The 23,554-nt window shown below is 39.0% G+C and overlaps 1 protein-coding gene across 2 annotated transcripts; it reads right to left on the bottom strand.

Annotated features, from left to right (window-relative positions):
• Positions 1–14,516: 14,516 nt before the first annotated feature.
• LOC137248244 (uncharacterized) lies at positions 14,517–18,391 on the bottom strand. 2 transcript variants are annotated; one of them, XM_067779121.1, is made up of 3 exons: positions 18,154–18,199; positions 15,104–17,963; positions 14,517–15,022 (listed from the first exon to the last, which is right to left on the bottom strand). In XM_067779121.1, the coding sequence occupies exons 2-3, from the start codon at positions 17,929–17,931 to the stop codon at positions 14,977–14,979; spliced, it is 2,874 nt and encodes a 957-aa protein (XP_067635222.1). In that variant the 5' UTR covers positions 17,932–17,963; positions 18,154–18,199; the 3' UTR covers positions 14,517–14,976. The 2 variants fall into 2 exon arrangements, with proteins under 2 accessions (XP_067635222.1, XP_067635221.1); XM_067779120.1 differs by having other exon boundaries at positions 15,104–18,391.
• Positions 18,392–23,554: the final 5,163 nt, after the last annotated feature.

Here is a 23,554-nt window from a genome sequence, read left to right as displayed (position 1 = left end):
CTGCCGGAAAAGAATCTTTTTAGGACGGTCATACTCTGTTCAGTGTGTCTCGTGCAAGGGATGGTTGCATCGGACAGGTTGTTCTGGGCTAGATCCCAAAACCAGACGTCCCCCACTACTTTCCAGCAGCCCGGTGCTCAGCAAGCCACAACAAGTACCCGCTGCTGCTCGCGCCCCACGGCCACCAACTCATACGGCTGGTCCCACTCATTCCTACAATCTCCGCAGTAGAGTCAGGAACAGCCCCCGTCTTCTATATCTTCATCTTAGGCGATTTCAATGTCCATCACGATCTATGGCATTCAAACTTGCGGGCGGACAGTAGGGGTGAGATGTTGGCGGATAAAATAGAAGAAACGACGTTCTGCACAATAAACGGAGACGCCCCCACACGTATGGTAGGAAGCTGTCACAGCTCGCCAGATATTTCAATCGTGAGCGCAGAACTCGTAAACTGCGTCAACTGGCAGCCGATGGTAACATTGGCATCCGACCACCTGCCTATACTTATTTCGCTCGAGCGTACCGCCGACTTCATCGTCACAGAAAAACGCACTTTCATAAACTTTAAAAAAGGAAAGTGGGACGAATACAAATCCTTTACAGACAACCGCTTTGCTGCCCTCCCTATCCCGACTGATGCCCGCCAAGGGGAGCGTGCCTTCCGTAAGGTCATTAAATCCGCCTCGGCACATTTCATTCCCGCCGGGAGAATTCCCGAAATCCGGCCCCACTTTCCGGCGGAGACCGCAAACTTTGCGAGAGAACGTGACCTTATAAGACAGCTTCATCCAGGCGACCCCCAAATAAGGGATATAAACCAACGCATCAGATTACTTGTGGATGAACACAAGCGGGCGAAATGGGAGGAGCACCTAAGCGGTTGTAACCTCTCTGCCGGTGTAGGTAAACTTTGGTCCACCGTAAAGTCCCTATTGAATCTGTCTAGGCACAATGACAAGGTTTCCATCGTCTTTGGCGATAAAGTGCTGTCGGATGCGAAAAATGTGCGAGCGCTTTCTGTCGACAATATATAATGCATTCTACGGTCGACAAAGATAGACGGAGGGCCAACAGACACGCACATAAACATAAATTCAGCGCGTCACCAATTACCATCACCGCCAAAGAGGTTGAGGATGCCATCGGTCATGCTAAACCATCCAAAGCAGTGGGCCCAGACGGCATAGCCATGCCGATGTTTAAAAGCCTAGGGAAAGAGGGTTTCAAATATTTAGCACATGTCTTCAACCTGTCTCTTTCCACCTTTGTCATACCTGAAAAATGGAAAAGGTGGCCCCGCTACTAAAGCCTGGGAAACCAGCTAACATAGGATAGTCGTATCGCCCGATATCTCTCCTATCGCCAGTAGCAAAGACGCTTGAAGCCTTTTTGCTCCCCTACTTCAAAGCAAATTTGCAGCTAGCCTGTAATCAGCATGGCTTCAGAAAACTCTATAGCACCACCACCGCGCTAAATGCCATTAGCACCCAGATAAATGGCGGTTTAAATCAAAACCCCCACCATAGAACAGTACCCGTTGCGCTAGACCTATCAAAAGCTTTTGATACGGTCAACCATGGCACGTTACTGCAAGACCTGTAAGGGTCTACCCTTCCCCATGTCTTAAAAGGTGGACCGCAAATTATCTGGGTGGTCGGCAGGCATCGGTGCAATTTAGAAATGAAACATCAAAACCAAGAAGAATTAAACAAGAGGTGCCACAGGGTTGTGTCCTATTCCCACTGTTGTTTAATTTCTACATATCTAAGCTACCTTCACCACCAGAAGGAGTTACTATCGTTTCCTACACCGATGACTGCACAATAATGGCCACAGGCCCAGGCCCACAAATCGATGAGCTTTGCAACAGAATAAACGGCTACCTCCCTGATCTCTCCAGTTTTTTCGCCTCGCGAAACCTGGCATTATCACCGACTAAATCCTCCGCGACCTTATTTACAACATGGGGGTCCCAAATGTCGACCATTTTGGGCATCCACGTCGATGGCACTCCGCTACCGACTGTCCTACACCCCAAAATCTGGGGTTTGACGTTTGATCAGGATCTACATTTTGGTGAGCACGCAGCCGCAATTGTTCCGAAAATCCAGAGCCGTAGTAAAATCCTCAAATCCCTTGCTGGCAGTACTTGGGAAAAGGCAAAGAGACGCTCATTACCACATACAAAGCAATTGGCCAGCCGATTGCGTGCTACGCGTCCCCTATATGGTCGCCAAGCCTGAAAATTACCCACTGGAAGAAGCTACAGGCCTGCCAAAATACTGCTCTCAGAATCGCCACGGGCTGCCTTCTTATGTCCCCAGAACACCACCTACATAATGAGGCGAGAATACTCCCCATCAGGGAGAGAAATGAGATGCTAACCAAACAGTTCCTGTTGAATACCCATAAACCTGAGCATCCCAACAGACATTTGATTGATGAGCCAACACCGCCTAGGGGCTTAAGGAGTCATCTCCATAAGCATTTTGAGGAAATACGGCACCTGAGAACTTAGCCGTATGAAGCAAATAAACACAAGCAAGTCCTTGGTGAACTCCACAAACAGGCGTCGGACCTTTATGCCAGGAATTGCCCGGTGAATCCAGTACTCAAAGAACAATACCCAAAACTTGGGGAAGAGGAACACATACTCCCCAGGGAAACGCGAGTCACTCTAGCTCAACTTCGTTCTGGACACTGTAATAGGTTAAATTCTTACCCATCCAGAATCAACCCCGACATACAAAATGTATTCCCCACTTGCAATGTGTCCACATGACACCAACCATCTCTTTAATTGTAATGTTGTACTGGTATGCTTAAAATTTTCGTAGTTAAATTACCTACAACATAGGAGGGCTAACTTTTTTTCGTCCAAAGAATTTTTCCGATTTTAAAGTGGTTAAATCTGAAATTTTGTAAAAAATTTCTTTTTTTTCTCAAAATTTTTTCAACGTTTTTTGGCATAGTGGCCAAACTACTGAAGATACTGAAAGGAGGTGAAGCCAAAAAATGTTTATGGGAATTAGCATAATGTATAATTCAACAGTTTAAAACGAAAAAATGAAAACTACAAATTTTTGCCCTACCTATATGAAGTAGTGTTCTCAAAAATGGGAATTTTCATATTTTCGCCGATATCTCACACAGGAAAATGGAAGTCATATTCGGAATCAGGAGAAAATTTTACTTTAGGAAAGGCCTATTTTATTCTTGGATACTAAAGTTGATCAAAATTTGGTGAGTAGTGTAATTAGTCGACCGCTTTGTGTTTGCGTCCACTTTAAATAAATATATAAAATAAAATAAAATGTGACTGAAAAACTACTCAGTAGTATAACTGGAGTTAAAATTTGACTAGAGTTTAAGCAAGCTTAACCAACTACTGAGAAACCGGGCCTTAGTCTATGTGAGGCTGTCATCGTCCAGTCCAACAAAGTCTCAGTTATATTTGTCAAGATGCCCAGCAAAAACTGGCATAAGTGATTGTAAAGAATACGGGTTTTACTCCTGATAGATAAACGTAAGAATAAGAAAAAGAGTACATCATACGCCTTATAGTAATACCTTTATTTAGGCCTATTTATGCTATAAATAAGCTCTATCCCTAAGGTTTACCAAAAAACTAAAAATAAATGTTGCCTAAACTTAAAGGATACATAATAAATTTTCCTAATATTTGAAAGGAAACTGGATAAGGTCGTTATCTACCTAATGTTTCTTAATGGTTCCTTATATAAGCCCCATTTTGTATGGGCTTAAGCCTTATCTTACAGATATACGATGTATATTAGAACGATTTTCCGTCATCCATTGTCAAATTTGGTTTCGAGACAAACCGGTTTCGGTGTTGTGCCATCATCAGTGTCGATTTTCGTTCTGGAACGTTTTGTCTCGAAACCAAATTCGACATGCGATGACGGAAAATCAACAAAACAAAATGTTTCAGATAAACCTTAGGCCTGATGATGTAAGTACTGAAAAATAAGGAGTATTAAAACGTCTTGCAACTAATTCTATATATATATAAATAAGTGCACATTTTTGGTGTTACTTTATAACTTGAGATCGGCTCCACCAAATTCAACCAAATTTCTACGTTAAATTTGGGCTATCATGTAGATGGTTTCTGTAAAGTTTGATTGAATTTGGTCGAGCGGTTCATTAGATATATCACACCAAGTTGCGGCTACGTTTCATACCAATAGGTGGTGCTTATTTCCATTTTGCATTATTCAATGGAATTGACGTTTCTAGAATTATAATTTGACCTTCGGCATTTCTCAATGTGCACTTATTTTTATATATAGAGATAGATGGAGAATCAACACGTGTGTTCAATATTTATGTATTTTTCGATTCATAATTGAGTATTTCTTTATTTTGAATTGAATTCATATCAATATTTATAATACATTGGGAATTCCTTCTGTAAGTATGTCGTATCATTGAACAAAAACATAGTAGAAAATTGTTGCAATGATGTATGATGTTTTTCTCTTCAAATTTATTTTTTCAAATGGTCTTTCTTCGTTCATTTTACAGAATACATTTATTGATTTCAACTGTATCTAATCGTGCGCACGTGTTTTATTGTGTTTTTCAGCAAATTTTTTGCACGGTTTGTATTTTCGTTTTGTCTTTTGGACATATACGTGTGGGTGTATTTCGACCGCGAATTTTTTGTTTGCACATGCGCTTTTCTTAAATTGAATTTATTGCGTTGAACATGGAGTTTTGGTGAATGTTTTTGCTTTCTCTCGAAGAAAATGCCTCGAACCAGACGTCAAAATATCGGTCGACGTACGCGTAGTGCTAACAGAATCTTACTTCAAAGAAGAGCGCAAAGTATTGATGACCTGTCACAACAAAATGAAATACGACGTGAACGATATGCACGAAATAGATCTGCAGAACCACAGTGGCAAAGAAATCCAGCACGACGAAGACAAATACGAGGTAGTGTTCTAGAAAATATGTATCGTACTGCTTTTAATTACGATCCACAAATTGATTACAGTATGCATGGATATATTGGATTAATTAGTGCGATATGTCCACATTGTGAAGCAGCTAAGTTTTTGGGTGAAACGGCTGGCATGTGTTGTGCTAATGGCAAAGTGAAATTGCCGGCATTTGAAACTCCACCTCATCCATTGCACTCATTGATTTTTGGAGGACCACCAATGTCGAAACATTTTATGAATCATATACAAGAATACAATTCATCAATTCAAATGACTTCTTTTGGTGCTACAAAAGTTATAAGAGACAATTTTATGCCGACATTTAATGTGATTACTTCATGTGGAATATCTAATTGTTCTGTAGATCTAAGTAATAGTTTCTACAATGTTTTTAGGGATTCTGATCCAACATCAAATTACATTGCATACATATTACAGATTCAAGGTCAGATTTATCATCGAGCGGGTGCATTGTTACCATTTCCTGACGCAAGCCATCAATTTTTGCAAATATCTTTTATCGGAGATGAAAATCGTGAGTTGGATGAACGTTACACAATTGGACCACATACAAAACGAGCGATTATTTACGATCTCCAAAGATTTTTTCATCAGAACAATGAATTGGTGAAATTGTTCAAACCCGCTCTTGGTCGTATGCCATCTGATAATCACAAAGTCACAATCAGAGCGCATAAAACGCCTTTTAGTGAGCATGCCAGAAGGTTTAATGTACCGACGATTGATGAAGGGGCAATTGTAATTGTTGGCGATCAGTTTCAATCCCGCGATATTGTACTTCATCGTAGAAATGAGCAACTACAGCGTTTTTCGGAGCTTCATCGCATTACAATATCCAATTCTACATTGGAAAGGTGATGATGGTTATCACATTAATATACCAATGGTAGATCCAAGAACCGGTAAAAAATACTCATTATATTAATCAGATATTAAATAAAAACTAAAATTTAAAATCGAATGAACATATTTTTTACAGGTCGAGATATTCCAAAGAAATTTAGTGCGATGAATTATTATTCTTATCGATTGATGATTCGTGTAAAAGAACAAAATTACATTCTGAGATGTGGTAAACTTTTTCACCAATACATTGTAGACATGTATGCAAAAATTGAAACTGAACGCCTCAATTTCATCCGATTCAATCAAGCCAAATTGCGATCTGAAGAGTACATACATTTGCAAGATGCAATAGCGAATGATGCAAATGTGAATATCGGACGTCTGACGATATTACCAGCTTCTTATATTTGTAGTCCACGCCACATGCACGAATATGCACAAGCTGCTATGTCATATATTCAAAAATACGGCCGACCAGATCTTTTCATCACTTTTACGTGTGATCCGATGTGGAACGATATAAAAAAGAATTTGTTCGACGGTCAGTCACCAACAGATCGACACGATGTTAATTGTGAAATTAAGCGTTTTTGGAAAGGTACAATGTTGGATGTACTCGACTGAATGGCAAAAAAGAGGTTTGCCACACGCACACATATTGATATGGCTAGTACGTAAAATAACATCGGACGAGATTGATAGCGTCATATCAGCCGAAATACCAGATCAAACCATCGATCCAGAATTATTTGAAGTGGTAACAAAAAACATGATTCACGGTCCATGCAGTGAAATAATATGAATTCACCATGTATGATTGATGGGAAATGCTCAAAGCGGTATCCGAGAGCATTAATTTCCGATACCATAACAGGCAATGACGGATATCCGTTGTATCGACGTCGATCATTTGAAAATAATGGTAAAACGGCGATAATAAGAGTGCGCAATCAAGACATTGAAGTTGGCAATCGTTGCGTCGTGCCATATTCACCGATACTGTCAAAAGTTTTTCAGGCTAACATAAATGTTGAGTACTGTAACTCAGTAAAATCTATCAAATACATTGTAAATATGTGAATAAAGGAAGTGCTATGGTTGTTTTTAGAGTAGATGGTGAAAATAGAAATGATGAAATCACTCAATATTAAATGGGGCGATACATAAGCAGTAATGAAGCAGTTTGGCCTATCTTTTCGTTTCTTTTGCACAAAAGACATCCTGTTGTTGTCCATTTGGCAGTTCATCTGGAGAATGGTCAACGAGTTTATTTCACTACTGAGAATGTACAGCAGAGAGCAGCACAACCACCAGCAACTACTTTAACTGCTTTTTTCAATTTTGTGAAATCGACACATTTTCCAGAAATTTGATTTATGTTGATATACCGCAATATTACACCTGGAATGCATCATTGAAAAAATGTCAACGGCGTAAACAAGGAACACCAGTTGATGGTCATCCAGATATTTTCCAAACAGATGCCTTGGGCAGGATGTATACGTTACATCCCAACAATGCTGAATATTTCTATTTGCGAATGTTGTTGGTAAACGTTCGAGGACCAAAATCATTCCAGGATTTAAGAACAGTTCACAGTCATTTTTGTCAGACATATCGCGAAGCATGTCAGCTCTTGCATTTGTTAGAAGATGACACTCATTGGGACGCAACACTTCATGATGCGTCGATTTCATCTCATCCACAGCAAATACGAATGCTATTTTCGATTATAATATAAATATAAATATTACATGACCGAAGATATTTTAATTCGGATGCGTTGTAGAGAAATAGATCCTGATTTGCTGATTACATTGAAGATGTTCAATGAAGCTTTGATAATAATTGAATATATGTGTCTTGCGATTGCCAATAAAGCATTGGGGCAGTTAGCTTTGATTTCTCCAAATCGGCCAATGCATGATTTATTTGACCGAGAGTTGCAGCGTGAACAACAATTCGATTGTGACGATTTACGTACATTTCTTCAATCCAACATCACCAAATTGAACAATCAACAAAGGGATATATATGACAAGATCATGCAAGCTGTTTCTGATAACACTGGTGGATTATATTTTTTGGATTCACCTGGCGCACCGGAAAAACATTTGTGATTTCATTCATTCGATCGCAACAGGAAATTGTTTTTGCACTCGCTTCTTCTGGAATTGCTGCAACTTTATTGGATGGAGGACAAACAGCTCAGTCAGCTTTAAAATTGCCAGTAAATTTACAGGTGGTTGAAACTACAACCTGTAACATATCCAAAAATTCAGCGATGGCAAAAGTTTTGCAACAAGCAGCGGTCATTCTATGGGATCAGTGTACAATGGCAAACAAAAAATCATTGGAAGCATTAACTCGAACGATGCAAGATTCACGTGGAAACCGAAGGCTTGTTGGTGGTGCTTTAATTTTATTGTCAAGTGACTTTCGACAAACATTGCCCGTTGTTCCACGATCAACACCGGCAGATGAGATCAATGCATGTTTGAAGTCTTCCCTTTTGTGGCGATACATGAAAAAATTAACATTACACATAAACATGCGTGTTCAGTTGTACAATGATCAGTCTGTAGAGCAGTTCTCGAAGCAATTGTTAGAGATCGGAAATGGCAAAATTCCAATCGACAAAACAAATGGTTTGATTACATTGCCAAATAATTTTTGTACAATTATCCAATCAAAAGAAGAATTAATTGAACGGGTGTTTCCAAATATTGTTTAAAATTACATGAATCACGATTGGTTGAGAGGACGCGCAATACTGGCACCAAAAAATGTACATGTCAATGAAATCAATCATCACATTCTGAAAAAATTGCCAGGTGTGGTGACAACATATACGTCAGTGGATAGCGCAATGAATCAAGATGACGCAGTGAATTATCCAGTTGAATTTTTGAATTCATTGGAACCGTCTGGTATGCCACCGCATTGTTCAAATTTGAAGGTCGGCTCATCAGTTATTTTATTACGGAATTTAAATGCACCAAAATTATATAATGCAACAAGACTGAATGTAAATAAGTTGATGACGAATTTAATTGAAGCAACAATACTGACCGGCAAAGCGAAAGGTGAAATTGTGCTTATACCGCTAATCCTACTGATACCAACAGACATGCCATTTGAATTCAAGTGTCTGCAATTTCCAGTGCGCCTGTCATTTACTATGTCAGTCAACAAGGCGCAAGGACAAACGCTTCGAGTATGCGGACTGAATTTGGAGGAACCGTACTTTTCGAACGGACAGCTATACGTTGCCTGTTCCAGAGTAGGCATTCCAAATTGTTTGTTTATTCATATCCCAGATGGAAAAATGAAAAATGTAGTGTATCCAAAAGTTTTGGATTAAGAATTGATATTTCTATTGGTGTAGCGAAGCACACCGGGGTCCCGCTAGTATTCCTTATAGAATTAAGGCCTGATCCCATAAGCCTTTTGGCCATATGAAATAAGCCCTATACAAAATAAAACTTTTTGGAGGGTGCCCACTTCACATATGTATGTGTGTAAGTATAATGTACGTTGTACATTGATTTTTCAATTCGTACGGAAGGGTATTTTAATGATGCAAACTTTCCTCCAATATACCCAAATTTAATAACAAAAGTGACACTATGAGTAATTAATGCTTAGAAAATTTGGCCAATTAGATTGTTTTGAAAGTAAATAATTAACCACTTGTGAGATGACGTTAATTAAGATAACTTTTTACCCACGATGCGCGCTTGACAATGTCAAATTTTTTGTTTATATTTGCTTGAGCTAGTTACTTTATTCATAAATGTACTTTAAGGTTATCTTTAAAAAAATCAAATGAAAGAGGTTTTTAACAGCCTTATTTTGTTTGACGAACGATATGATTAACGAACGATACCTGACACTCTAAACGCGGAGTCATTGGTGCCGTTTGTCGTATTGCTGTAGTCGTAACCCTAACGTAACCCTATGCGATACATTGCTTTAACCTAAAAATCGTGAAAATTTCATAAAAATGAAGAAAACGCAAAAAATTACAAACATATTCCACAAAAAATAAGTCTCCTAGTCATAACGTATCCAAAACAATGAATAAAATCTACAAAAAGTTATTAAATTCGCCAACTCAAATATTTTTGAGGTTATGGATATGGCGAAAAACCAAAAACCAATTGGTTGGCTATGATACGGTTACGACCTTAGCGTTGCGATATGGCACCAATAATCGATTACATTGATTCCCATAAGGTTGGTCGAATCAGCTGTTATAAGGTTACCGATGCGGTTACCGATAACGCACCATTGTCTGCAGCTTATAGCTTACGTTTCCGTTTATCGTCTAGCTTTACATTATTCGTCAACTGCACGAAAGCTATTGTCAATTTTTTTCGTCCTTTGTTTCTGACACTTTGTTTTCGCTTTCACAGCAGCTGTTCGTGATGGAGAATGCCGAGATCACGTAAAGCGCCAAATACACGACACGAACATTTCCGCGAACATTCCCGTTATGTCATGTTTCTGCGACCTTTTCTGTCGTGTATGGTGGTGTTTGCCAGTTCGCGCAAATGTTCGCCAAAAATCAAAATATTTTAATTTTTGGCGAACATTTGCGCGAACTATTCGTGCGTGTATGGCGAAATAGCTCATAATCGTAGTATTTTCTGAACGGAACAGACGTGCGCGGAAAAGTAAAATGGACAATAAAAAATTTCTGAGTGAATTTATTGAAATGTATAAATTTTTTTACGCTTAATTGCCACAGCGAACAATATTGCTGCAGCACAATTGTTGTCCGTATTCATCGCTGTCTGAAAGAGAACTAATGTTCGGCCAAAAGTTCGTATGGTGTATGGCCAAAGCTGCGAACAAGATTGCGGAATGTTCGCGGAAATGTTCGTGTCGTGTATTTGGCGCTTAAGAATCGGCTGTTATCATTTTAATTATCGTTTTGACTGCCTTATTGCTAATCGTACAAACAGACGAACTACGATCGTCCAAAACGATAGCGTCAAATATAATGAGGCTTTAAGTTTCACCCTTCCAAATGACAATACAGCTATATATATCAGATATAAATTTTTGTCGCATTGGAGATGGTTAAGGTGTGTTGGTTAGGGGTCAAAGTTCAGATTACTCTATAAAAACCCCAAATATTTAAATTTTAAATTTTGTTTTTGGTGACCTTTTTGTTAACTAATCAGTTTTTTCTAGCTGGCTTGTGGTCCGAATTGAAATAAAAACACAAGGGTTTTTTTTATATATTATATCTTTTGGCTTGAGGTCCGAATTGAAATAAAAACACAAGGGGTTTTTTATATATTATATATTAACCTTGTGTTTTTATTTCAATTCTGACCTCAAGCCAGCTAGAAAAAACTGATTTAAATTTTAAGTTAATCTCCTGTTCGATACGGCTTAAACAATACGAATCGAGACCAAAATTCGAAGGTGTATCTTCGACTAAAGTTGTATAGATTTATAGATTTTGCAAAATAGATATCTCTGAACTATAACCTCTTTGTAATCGGAACCACACATTTATGTGTTATACTTTTACCTTGGTAATAGTTAGTTTGAAAAGATGAGAATATAAAAAGCTTCATTTAATTGATCTATATTTATTTTTTAAGGACCACCCTATTGTATGTTTGTATTTACATATATTACCTAAATATTTGAATAAGCAAATAAGTACAAAGAGCGTTTGGTGATAATAAAAGCACTCTATATTTATATTTGAAACAATAACAGCGACCTTTTAGCCGACATACAGAGTCAAAAGCTTGATAGCGAGGGCGGTGACGAACCGATACCCCAACCCTGGATGAAGGAAAATACTTTCGCCGACGTGCTGTAATGAAGATAGAAGGGAAATATACCTGGCTAAGACTAAAAGCGTCGGGAGCAAAATGGACTACTCGCAAAGCTGTTTAAGTATCTTTTTACACTAAATCATGCATAAACTAAGAAGCAAGATATGGTTCGGACGTGTGCATAACTCCAGATTGGATCTTGCTATGTCTATAAGAATATGCAATGCACTGCAACTACAGTGGGATCAACATCAAAATGCCAGGGAGATCAAGTCTTCCTTCAGCTGTCTCTTCTGCCTCAATGGATGTGTCCTCTTCCATCGGAGCATCTTGACAAAGCCAACACAGCCTTAGTGATTTTATCCGCCACTTTATATTCACTCTGCAGTCAAAGCAACTAGTTGTATACTAGAAGAATACTAGTTTACCAAAAATCCCAACTAATATGAGTTCTGGTATTTTTAACACGGCGATGTCCTACGAATTATCAATTCTCAGCCCCTGCATCAGCATCATACCAATTGACAAACTAGTCAGCCTTTGCGCCAGCATTATATCAATCAGTGGCGCAGTGAGGGGGGGGGGGGGGGCGGGCGGCCATCTTGCTCCGCCAAATGGTCCGCAAAGCAGAACTTCCTGGATAATTTGTATTTTTATTATAACTGATTTCTGGAAAAAATGTTCTATACTAAAAAATGCAAGCATATATCCGGAAACCTTGCGACAGGTTGTGCAATAATTGAAAGCATATATATAGTATTACTAAAAATGCTTTAACAAAAACTGTCAAACATGAATCTGAACCACGATGGAGCGCCAGAATACAAGCCGTTAGCGGTATCGTCGATGGGGTAGAGAATGTAGTAGAACACTTAGAACAATTAGTAGAGGACACTAACACCACAAGTGACACCAGAAGCGAAGCTACAGTTCTGTTGCAAAATACACTAAATTTTAGTTTCATAACATTAGTTCATTTTTCGTATGAAATTGGAAGCAGGATTGATCGTGTTCAGCTCAGATTACAATATCCGGGGATGAATTTTAGAGAAGCGTATCATGATCATAAATCATTAGCGACTGAACTATCCCAAATTCGAGACACTATCTGTGAAGAAGCAACAGAAAAAGCGATATCTCTTTGTGAAAAATTGGATATTGATATAGTATCATCAGAATGTGACACTACAGTTTTTACAAAATTATTTTATAGTACCAGTCAGGAATGTAAAAGTGAATTACAATAATAATAATAATAACAATGTAAATAACTAAATTAATTATGTAAAAATAACTTATTACAAAAACTTAAAAGTAAAGTATCATACAAAGTAGAAAAGACAATAGATTTAAACTAAATAAAACCTGATCCAACAAAAAGTTATCTTTTATAATTATGTTATTATTCGCTATCATCACTTTCATTCGATGAGTCACTTGTGGAATAGTCATGAGCATCAGCAACACTACTATGAAAGCTTGAAACAACTGGGATACGCCGTTTGGTTTTTTCACTGCAGCTAACAAAGTCCTTCTTTCGTCTTCCGGGCCGTGGTTACCTGAAGAAGTGGTTGGTTGGTCTGATGGCAACTTTGAATCCACCGTTATTGTAAATGTGAAGTCTGGACCCGAAAGCCACTCCGAGTTTTTATTCAAAAATTGCTCCTTATGTCTGCCAGAAGTGTTTAAACTTTTCATCGAATACTCGGCTGCTTCGCTTAAATCGTACTTAAGTACAACAAAACTCAATAATTCTTTATATCTGGTTTCCTTCGAATGTTGAACCCAAATGTCAAAAAACTCCGTTCTTGGTACGGTTATAACTAAACTGCTTTGTGTTGTTGATTTTCCGACAGGGTGAATAGTTGATGATTGTTGTGCTGCCATCTTAAGTGTCGTTGATCGTTCTGATTTGTTATCAGTTGTGCAGTATTTATATTACATTCAGGTATTGGCGTAGATGTTACCAAATGGGGTTGTTTTGTGTAGCGTTCCTATGTGGTTATACTTGCATTAGGATTGCTTTGTATGTACCTGTTTTTATGCCTTGGTGACTGGTGCGGTAGGTTGTGGCAGGTTGAAGTCAGTGATCTTCGCCTTTTTGCTTTTGGTGTGCTCTTGTTGACCTTGCGCGTTTATTTTTGTGTGTTTATGGCTACGTGTTTGCTCCCTGTACCTGGGAATTGGTTTTGCCGTTTGTAGATCAGCTTTAAAGGTTCAAATATCTCGTCCTATTTTATATGTAGAGATAACTAAATCTACAAAAAAAAAAAAATTAAAAATAGATGTGCAAGTGCAGTGGTTTTTTCTTTCGACTATTAGAGAATACTTGCGACTGTAACATATGTAAAATTTAGCCCGAATGTCCGATGTATGTAACTTTTTGTCCCTAAAGTTAAAAATATAGAGAAAAAATACCTTTTGTTCTTAATAACGGAATGTTAAATATATTGAAAATATTCTAATTGCGAAAGAATTACTATTAAAAAATTTTACTTACCTTCGAGCTTAGAATCCATCAAAAAAATTATATAAAAGTGTTCACTTAAAAGAAATATGAAGCTTAATATTCAACAAGAATTTTGCAAATTAATCAATACATTTTACGGCCACTCCTGCCTTCTTACTTCAATTACTCAATATATATGAGAAAAAATATCAAAAAAAGCAAAAATCCCGTTATTTTGTTTGTTTTCTTTAATTTCTCATTACACTTTTCTTGGAATAAGAAATTTGTTTTTGTCCAGCTAGCTTGTTCTACACGAAACACTGTGCGATGGAACAGAACTTTTTATCGAAATATGTGACTGCAAAATATTACTTCTCAGTAGAAAAGAAATTCAATTTAAAACTCCTACTTACTTGTATAATCTCGTATGGAGAAGATGTTTTTCCCAACTTGCTTCCATTCAGCAAATTAACACTGATTTTGACATATTTACGATCAACGATGGGGCAAGGTCACCTAAGTGACCTAACATTATTAAGTATGCAAAAAGCAAAATTTTGATGATATTGATATATTTGCTTCTTAAAAGGAAAGGAAAATTTGCACATAGATATTAAAAAATATTTTCCCCTGGGCGCAAGAAAACCTCACTACGCCACTGATACCAATTGACATACTAGTTAGTGTATTCAAGATCAACATACCAGTTGTAATACTCGTACTACTCAGTCTATGTGACGTTAATGCAATTTTAGTTAATTGAAATGTATAAGAAAAACGGTTCACAAAACAATAACAATTTAAGTGTATGTATGTATGACAATTTCTTTCCTTGGCGGTTGATGTGTTTCCAAATTGTGTTGTCTCTGTGTTGGCTGTTGGCTTAGACTTTGCGCTCTTCTTTTGTTGTGGTGGTATTTATATTCGCACTGAAAGGTAACAATGTTGCGCATATGATTAAATACAATTTAAAATGTGAATGCACAGGGTGCCATTACACCCCACCCCACCGTGAATCGCGTAGGGATTCACCATTTATTCCGAGGATGGCAAGCCTTGAGACCGGCCGACGCAGTACTCCGTTAGCTGTTTTAATCTCAACGAGGCGGATTTGCTTATCCTTAGCGGGAAACACCTTGGTAACTCGTCCCTTCTTCCACTGGCTTCGCAGTTCAAGATCGTCGCAGACGAGAACCAAATCGTTGATAGCGATTGGTTTAACTTTGTCTTGCCACTTAGGCCTCACAAGTAATTGGGGCAAATAATGTCTCACCCATTGCTTCCAAATGCGGTCTTTCAGATTTTGTGCGATACGCCATTGTTTTCGAAGGCAAATGTTTTGATCGGCTGGCTGCGCTGTTTGCATGGAATTGGGGCATCCCACAAGGAAATGGTTAGGAGTGATTGGGTCGTCCCCTTCCGATGATAAAGGCACGTCGGTAAGTGGCCTCGAATTTAAAATATTTTCAGCTTCGATCAATACGCTTCGAAGTGTGTCTTCCTTCGGTGCCTCCTCACGAAGTGTCTTTAGGAGTATTCTTTTTACGACACCTATAAGGCGCTCCCAACAACCCCCTGAACTTGGGTTGGAAGGGCAATTAAATTTCCAATCAATATTGCGGCTGGTGGCTTCATCTGATATGCGCTCGAAATTTAACATGCGATGAGCTTCGTTTAGCTCCCGTTGAGCGCCCACAAAATTCGTGCCGTTGTCGCTTCTGATTCTTATTGGAGTGCCACGGCGGTTGATAAAGTTTCGAAGACACAACAAAAACGCATCGGTCGATAAATCATGCGCAAGCTCTAAATAGGCTGCGCTCGTAGTTAGGCACGTAAATATAACTACCCATCGTTTTTCTCGCCGGCGACCAACGGTAACATTGAATGGGCCGAAAAGATCAACTCCTGCGTAAAAGAACGGCTTGACAGAAGGAGTGACCAGATCCTCAGGCAACTGAACCATCAGAGGCGCTGCTGGTTTAGCTCTGTCTATGTGGTACGTTATGCATGTACGTTGCACGGACTTCAACAGCGACTTGGCATGAGTAAACCAAAACTTTTGGCGGGCTTCGTACAATTTCAATGCGAAATTCTGATGGTGTAGCCGCTCATGATACTGACGCATTATGAGTTCGGAGACGATGTGTTTGGATGGCATTAAAATTGGTCTTCTGGCCTCTACTGGCAAAACCGTAGCTGCGTCTAGGCGACCTTGGATTCGCATGATCTGATCGTTGTCTAGATACGGCGTTAATGAACGAATACTGCTTTGTCTATGGAGTTGCTCGTCTTTCAATAGGTCTGATACTTCTTCTGCGCAAACTTCGCGCTGAACGGCTTTGACTATGTATATCTCTGCTTTATTAAGTTCGGCGGCGCTTAGCTCTGACTGCAGACCGCCTCCACCACATGTCTGATAGGTGCCACGTAGTTTCAAAAATATGTCGGCAGCTCGCAGGACCCATGCCATTACCCGTTTCATCTTTAAATATGAAGAAAAACGATTAAATTTTAGTAAACAACTAGTTACCTTGGCTTGTATATGTAGGCTTGGCAAAATCTCCTCCTCGAGTAGCTCGGGCATATGTGTGCAAGATGTGGCTGGCCAATCCTCAACTGAATGTAGCAGAAACTCAGGTCCATGCAACCATGGCCCACGTTCCTCAATCTTTGGTGGCCACTTTGGACGGGTGGCGACGTCTGTGGTATTGGTATCGGTCTGAATCCAACGCCATTGTGAAGGTTTAGTTGATGCTAAAATCTCTGCTATGCGATGACCAACGTATGGCTTAAATTTTCGTTCTTTCGAGTTGACCCAGTGTAGTACGGTTTGCGAATCCGACCAAAAATATGTTTGATTTACTTGGACGTTGTGACCTTGGCGGACCAAATTCGCAACTCGGACGCCTAACACTGCGGCTTGCAATTCCAATCTCGGTACGGATAATAACTTCTGCGGGGCGCCTTTGGTTTTGCCCGCGACAAATGTGACATCACAACCATCACTACTAGTGATTCGAAAGTACGCAGCCGCTGCAAATGCTGATTGACTGGCATCCACCACTATGTGCAACTGTATGGAAGTTGTAGATTTAAGCTGCGGTGAATACCATCGTTTAACTTTAACAATATTAACGTGTTTTAGTTCGCTCCACCACATAAACCATTTGTGATGCAGGCTACTCGGAATCGCTTCGTCCCACCCGATAGAATGTCTCCACACTTCTTGTACTAGCATTTTGGCAAAGAGCAAAAAATCGGCGATAATGCCAAATGGGTCAAATACCGACATTACTATACTGAGGAGTTCACGCTTGGTTGGAGCACGATCTCCCTCTAAAACGGCTTTTGAAACTCGGTGAAAATTAAGCATAAACTCAAATGAATCTGACATGGTGTTCCAGCGCATTCCCAATACCTTTTCATAGCTGACTCCGTTTTCTAGACTTATAGACTGTGGCATGTGTGGCTCTGCATTCAGGCTATCTTGCAGACGTTTGACGTTTGATACAAATCCGCGTAATTGAAAACCTCCTTCGGAATGGATATAAACGATGTCATTGCAAATCCGCTCAGCGTCTTGTTCGTTCTTGAAACTGGCAACGAAATCGTCAACATAATGGCTTTCGACAATGGCTGTAGCAGCTTCTGGATACTGCTGACGGAAATCTTCGGCATTTTTATTTTTGACAAATTCCGCTATACATGGTGAGCATATGGCTCCGAAAACCATAGACTGCATAACAAAGTGCTCGACTGGCTGATTAGCGTTTACATCACGCCATAAAAATCGTTGCGCCTGTTGATCTCGCTTGTTAATGAGTACTTGCGAGAACATCTCACGAATGTCGGCTGCGACTGCAACTGCCCCTTCACGAAATTTTAATAAAATGTTCAGTAATGGTTTGGCATGTTCGGGCCCTTTAAGAAGGCACGAGTTCAACGATACGCCATTTACTAGGGCAGCTGTATCGAACACAACTCTCATTTTCTCTGGCTTGTGTGGGTTATTAACTGCAAAATGCGGTAAATAAAAATTAAATTTAAAGTTCATACGTACTTCTTCATCAGACAGCTTTCGGGCATATCCCATGCGCAAATATTTGTCGATCTCCTCCTTGTATTTGGCGGCAAAACGGGAATCGGCCTTCATCTTGCGCTCTATGCCCAACAAGCGCTTGTACGCCATGTCGTAACTGTCCGGAAGTGCTGGTGGTAAATTTCGCCATAGTAGTCCGCTCTCAAAACGCTTGCCCAAACGTCGATTTGATTTATTGACTCACCTATTCCGAAGTTGTCGGCGGCAAAGTATTCGGTTACCAATGCGTTTAGTGATGTTAGACCTTTTCGCTCACGGATATGCAATACAACTGGTGTTTGTGGCGGTGAACTGGTTGGACCGTAGGCTATCCAACCTAATTTCGTCTTAATGGCTATAGGGCTATTTTCGCTGGCTTGAACAGTTGTGGACGGAACACTTAGCGAGGTGTTATCAAGACCCAACAACAACGACGGCTTGACACGACTATAATTTTCTAATGGCAGGAACTCTAAGTGGGCAAAATCGGCTTTCGAAAATGATTGTGCTGGCAAATCAAGGCTTCGCAGGGTGCACACGTTTCGAATATTATATGTTGATGCGGAATTTTTGCCTCTTATTTTCAGGTTTACCTTCGATGACTCGTCGGTTGTGCAGTTTTCGCCATACCATTGAAGCGTTAGTGGCTGTCTGCGACCTTTTAGACCCAAACGTTTAGCTACGTTATCTTCTATCAAGGATACGGCTGATCCCTCATCCACCATGGCGAAAATGTCTACACCACCGTACGGCCCCATTAGCGTAACCGGAACGTATTTAAAAAATTGACCACTTTCCCGGTCGACATCTCTACAGTTTAGCACTGGCTGGGACTCACCTGTATGGCATGTAGCAGCTGTATTTTGAGGCAAACTCGAATTTTCGTGCAGGCTATGATGATGGTATCGGCGGCAACCATCAACGTCACACATTCTTTTTGAGCGACATTTGACTGTGCTATGACCCTTACGTAGACACGAGAAGCAAAGCTGCTTACCCTTTACTTTTTCCCAACGATCGTGCACGCTCATGTTTTTGAAAGATTCACAGCTGGAGATTACGTGAGCACCTTCACATACGTAGCACTTAATACCCTGTCCGCGTTCTACTTGTTTTTCTCTTCCAACGTGCATTATTCGACGCGACGATTGTTGTTGAGGCACTGGCTGATGGCTTCCAGTGGTCGTGTTTGACGGCGGAATGAGGCACACCACCCTGGCAAGTTCGCTTAACCATAATGAAAACTCCTTCACCGTTGCATATGGCCTTATATTGATGGCATGGCGTGTCCACTCATATTGTTTACTGGGTGGCAATTTCATGACCAGCTGCTCCAATACTGTGGTATTTGAAAGATGATGCTCACACTTGGCCGATGTTAAAAATCCGACGATGTTTCTTGTTTTAGTGGAGAATGCTATAATTTGATCTACCTTATTCTCGCTGATACTGGGAAACTGCTGTACTTTACTTATTTGGCTTCTTACTAAAATATCTGGGCGCCCAAAATGAAATTCTAACTCTGCTATGGCATTTGGCACATCATTAGGATATATTAACATCGATGCAACAGTTTCCTTGGCAGGATCAACTAGGCATTTATGCAAGCGCATTAAATTCTGACGATTGCTGTAGCGAAATGCCTGCGTTGTGTCCTTGAAATTCGCTAAGAACAGTGGCCATTCGTCAGGATTGCCCGAAAAACTTGGCAGGTCATATAATTTTGTCACCGATTCATTGCTTGCCAAGACTGTATCTTGCGTCGGTCGCTCTGGTAGTGACACTGGTGAACTTTGCCGCGTTCCTTCTACAAGATGTGGTTGTGGTACTTGTTGCGCCTCCCGTTCTATATTGCTTCGAAAACGCTCAATATCCCGCTGGCTTTCTTCAGTCGCCACCCTCAGCTCTGATACTGTATTGGTAAGTGCATTCAGATTCTCTACAATTGAGGCAAGATGAATTTGTGATGCTCCTACGGCTCCCTCCGTATTCTCCTCTGGATCATGTTGAGTACTGTCCTGGCTCCGCAAATTATACCCGTTGCCTCCCGGCACGTTGCTCATATATTGTGTTAGACGGTGCGATTAAATCTTTATTACACAAAATTTCGGACGACAATAAGACGAATTATTTTATAAGTATTAATTGCGGTGGAAAACAATTATATTTTTTTTACGGGCACGTACGACAATCTTTAAACAATCACACAATTTTCTTTTCACGGCACGATATCTATTTTAGCAAAATTACAGAATTTTTCTATATCGCGGCAACTGTACGCGACTTTAGCCAAACAGTTTTCCGTTTTACAAAATTCCGTAACTCGCACGATATCCAACAGCCCATCACAATTATTTGGAGAACAGTTAATTTGGAAAGATGACGTTAATGCAATTTTAGTTTATTGAAATGTATAAGAAAAACGGTTCACAAAACAATAACAATTTAAGTGTATGTATGTATGACAATTTCTTTCCTTGGCGGTTGATGTGTTTCCAAATTGTGTTGTCTCTGTGTTGGCTGTTGGCTTAGACTTTGCGCTCTTCTTTTGTTGTGGTGGTATTTATATTCGCACTGAAAGGTAACAATGTTGCGCATATGATTAAATACAATTTAAAATGTGAATGCACAGGGTGCCATCACACTATGCATCATTGTAATACCAGTTGACATTGTAGTCGATATTTGCCTCAGCATCCTACTAGTTATTAGACTAGTCTTAGCCGGGTTGAAAATTACTTGAAAATTGATAAATTAGATCAAATGCATTTATTCAATACTAGCTTATGCCCCTGGGTTTTACCCCAAGTTTCTATAAAAATATGCGGGCTATGCGTAACTGGCCATGGGTAAAAGATGATTTGGTAAGATTGACTTCTGCTACATCTAATGACTGTTGTTGTATGATATATTCATATTTGTAGCAGGATTCCCCTCGCGTAGGTGAGGTTGACAATTGAGTTACAGAAGCCCTGAAGCTATAAAGGTTTGTATTACGCTCAACAATCCCTTGATTCGCAGCTAACGACCGTCCTTGAGCTTCATTGATAGGGATAGGAAATTTGAGTCATTTAAAATTGAAAAGACAAATCTATCGGTATCAATGGAATCCTTGGTTTTTAACTAATTTGTTTTCGAAATTTTCCGATAAAATGAATTGCTTCAATGACATTCGTAAAAGTTTTGTGATGAAAAGCCTTGTCCCACTATATAAGCGTGGAGAATCGAAATAATGAAGCATAAATATTATGATATTATGGGCCCTTATTCAGGACCGCAGAGAGCCGAGCCGGGCCCCTGGGATAGTTCGCGTTTACGGGCCCCCCTAAAAAATAAACTCAATTCAGGAAAACAAATAACATAACGTACATAAATTTTTCAATTCACATTGTCAGTTTTATTTAATATAAAATAAGATTTACTGGATCACTTACATAAATGGAATGTTAGATTTCATTGCTTGATTTGTAAAAATTTGGTTGTGATCGGTCGATCCGTTTAGGACGCAACTCGATCTATACCTACATACCTACATAATTTGAATTTTATATATATAGATTTTTCATATATATAAAAAGTATGTCTATTAACCTGGGTCGATTTGCATGGACGAAAGTTAACCGATATCGCGCCATCGATATCCAAAACCCAAAAAATATTTTTTTTTAAACTGTTATTATCACCAACGTTTTTACAACAGTTTTTTGAAAAAAAAAAATTAAATTTTTGGGTTTTGGTCGAAAAATTTACCCTTTCGCCATTTTTTTTTTTCGCAGGCTCGAAAATTGTTTTTTTTGGGTATGCGTAGTGTAGCTTTTTTTCCTGAGCTCAAACCCTATCGAACAATCGATGGCGCGATATCGGTTAATAAATCGACCCAGTATAATGTTTGTATATACATAATGTTAGCTTAATGTGAAAATGTGTTAAGTCACTTTATACGGATTTTAAAGAAGACGAAAAAAATGAATAATTTTTGAAATAACCTTTTTTTTTCAAAACTGTGAATGAGGATACCTTAGTTGCAATACTTTTGAGTGTAGGAGCTTTGAAAAAGATAAATAAAAATCATGTATGATAACCCAGCAGATATTTTATCACTTAGCACAATTTCCGCACTCAAAACAAATTTTTTCTCCTGAATTAGCACTTTTTACTCAATATGTTTCTCCATCACTCCTCACCTTTAATGATTGAAATATAACACTAAAATATATATTTTACAAAAAATACTATTTATTTGTCAAACTATGTCTATCAGTTCTGATCTGGACTCTTTTGCCGGATGGTGGGCAGACAATAATTTATTATACTCAGCGTGCTTTGCACACAGAGTATATTAACTTTGATTGGATAACGGTTGGTTGTACAGGTATAAAGGAATCGAGATAGATATAGACATCCATATATCAAAATCATCAGTATCGAAAAAAATTTGATTGAGCCATGTCCGTCCGTTAACGCACAGACGGGTTAACACGATCACTTGAGTAAATATTGAGATATCTTCACCAAATTTGGTACACGAGCTTATCTGGACCTAGAATAGATTGGTATTGAAAACGAGCGAAATCGGATGATAACCACGCCCACTTTTTATATATATAACATTTTGGAAAACACAAAAAACCTGATTATTTAGTAAATAATAAACCTAGAATGTTGAAATTTGACGTGTGGACTGATACTGATAATAGGCGTGGCATCGCCTCCTTGTGATAAAATCAATTTTCCAAATATTATTAATCATAAATCAAAAATCTTTAAACCTATCGTACCAAAATTCGGCAGAGAGGTTGCCCTTACTATAAGGAACGCTTTGAAGAAAAATTAACGAAATCGGTTAAGGACTACGCCCACTTTTATATAACAGATTTTTAAAAGGGTCGTGGAAGAATAAAATAAGCTATATCTTTGCAAAAAAAAAGCTTGACATCAATGGTATTTCATTTCCCAAGTGGATTTATAACCATAAATAGGAAAAGGTGGCACCGCCCCTTTTATGACTGAGCAATTTTCTATGTTTCGGGAAGAAAAATTAACATATCGTAATGAAATTGTGTACACATATTTTCCTTATAGCAGAAAATATTTCTAGTAAAACTGGACGGGATCGATTAAACACCACGACAACTTAGATATAAAACAAATTTAAAAGGGCCGTAGACTAGAATAATAAACTACAACTTAGCAAAAAATAGTTTTGAATCAATGATATTTCACTTATCAAGTTTTATTGTAAGAAGAAATGGGGAGATATTTTTTGTTTAGCGGGCGGTGCCACGTGTTATGTAGAAAAGAAATTTATCTGAGATGAAATGTACAATTAAAGTTCACGCTGAGTATATAATGTTCGGTTACACCCGAACTTAGACACCTTTAC

The sequence above is a fragment of the Eurosta solidaginis genome, chromosome 4, assembly GCF_040869045.1.
Source record: "Eurosta solidaginis isolate ZX-2024a chromosome 4, ASM4086904v1, whole genome shotgun sequence".
NCBI lineage: Eukaryota > Metazoa > Arthropoda > Insecta > Diptera > Tephritidae > Eurosta > Eurosta solidaginis.
This window is presented reverse-complemented; position numbering and strand designations above follow the sequence as displayed.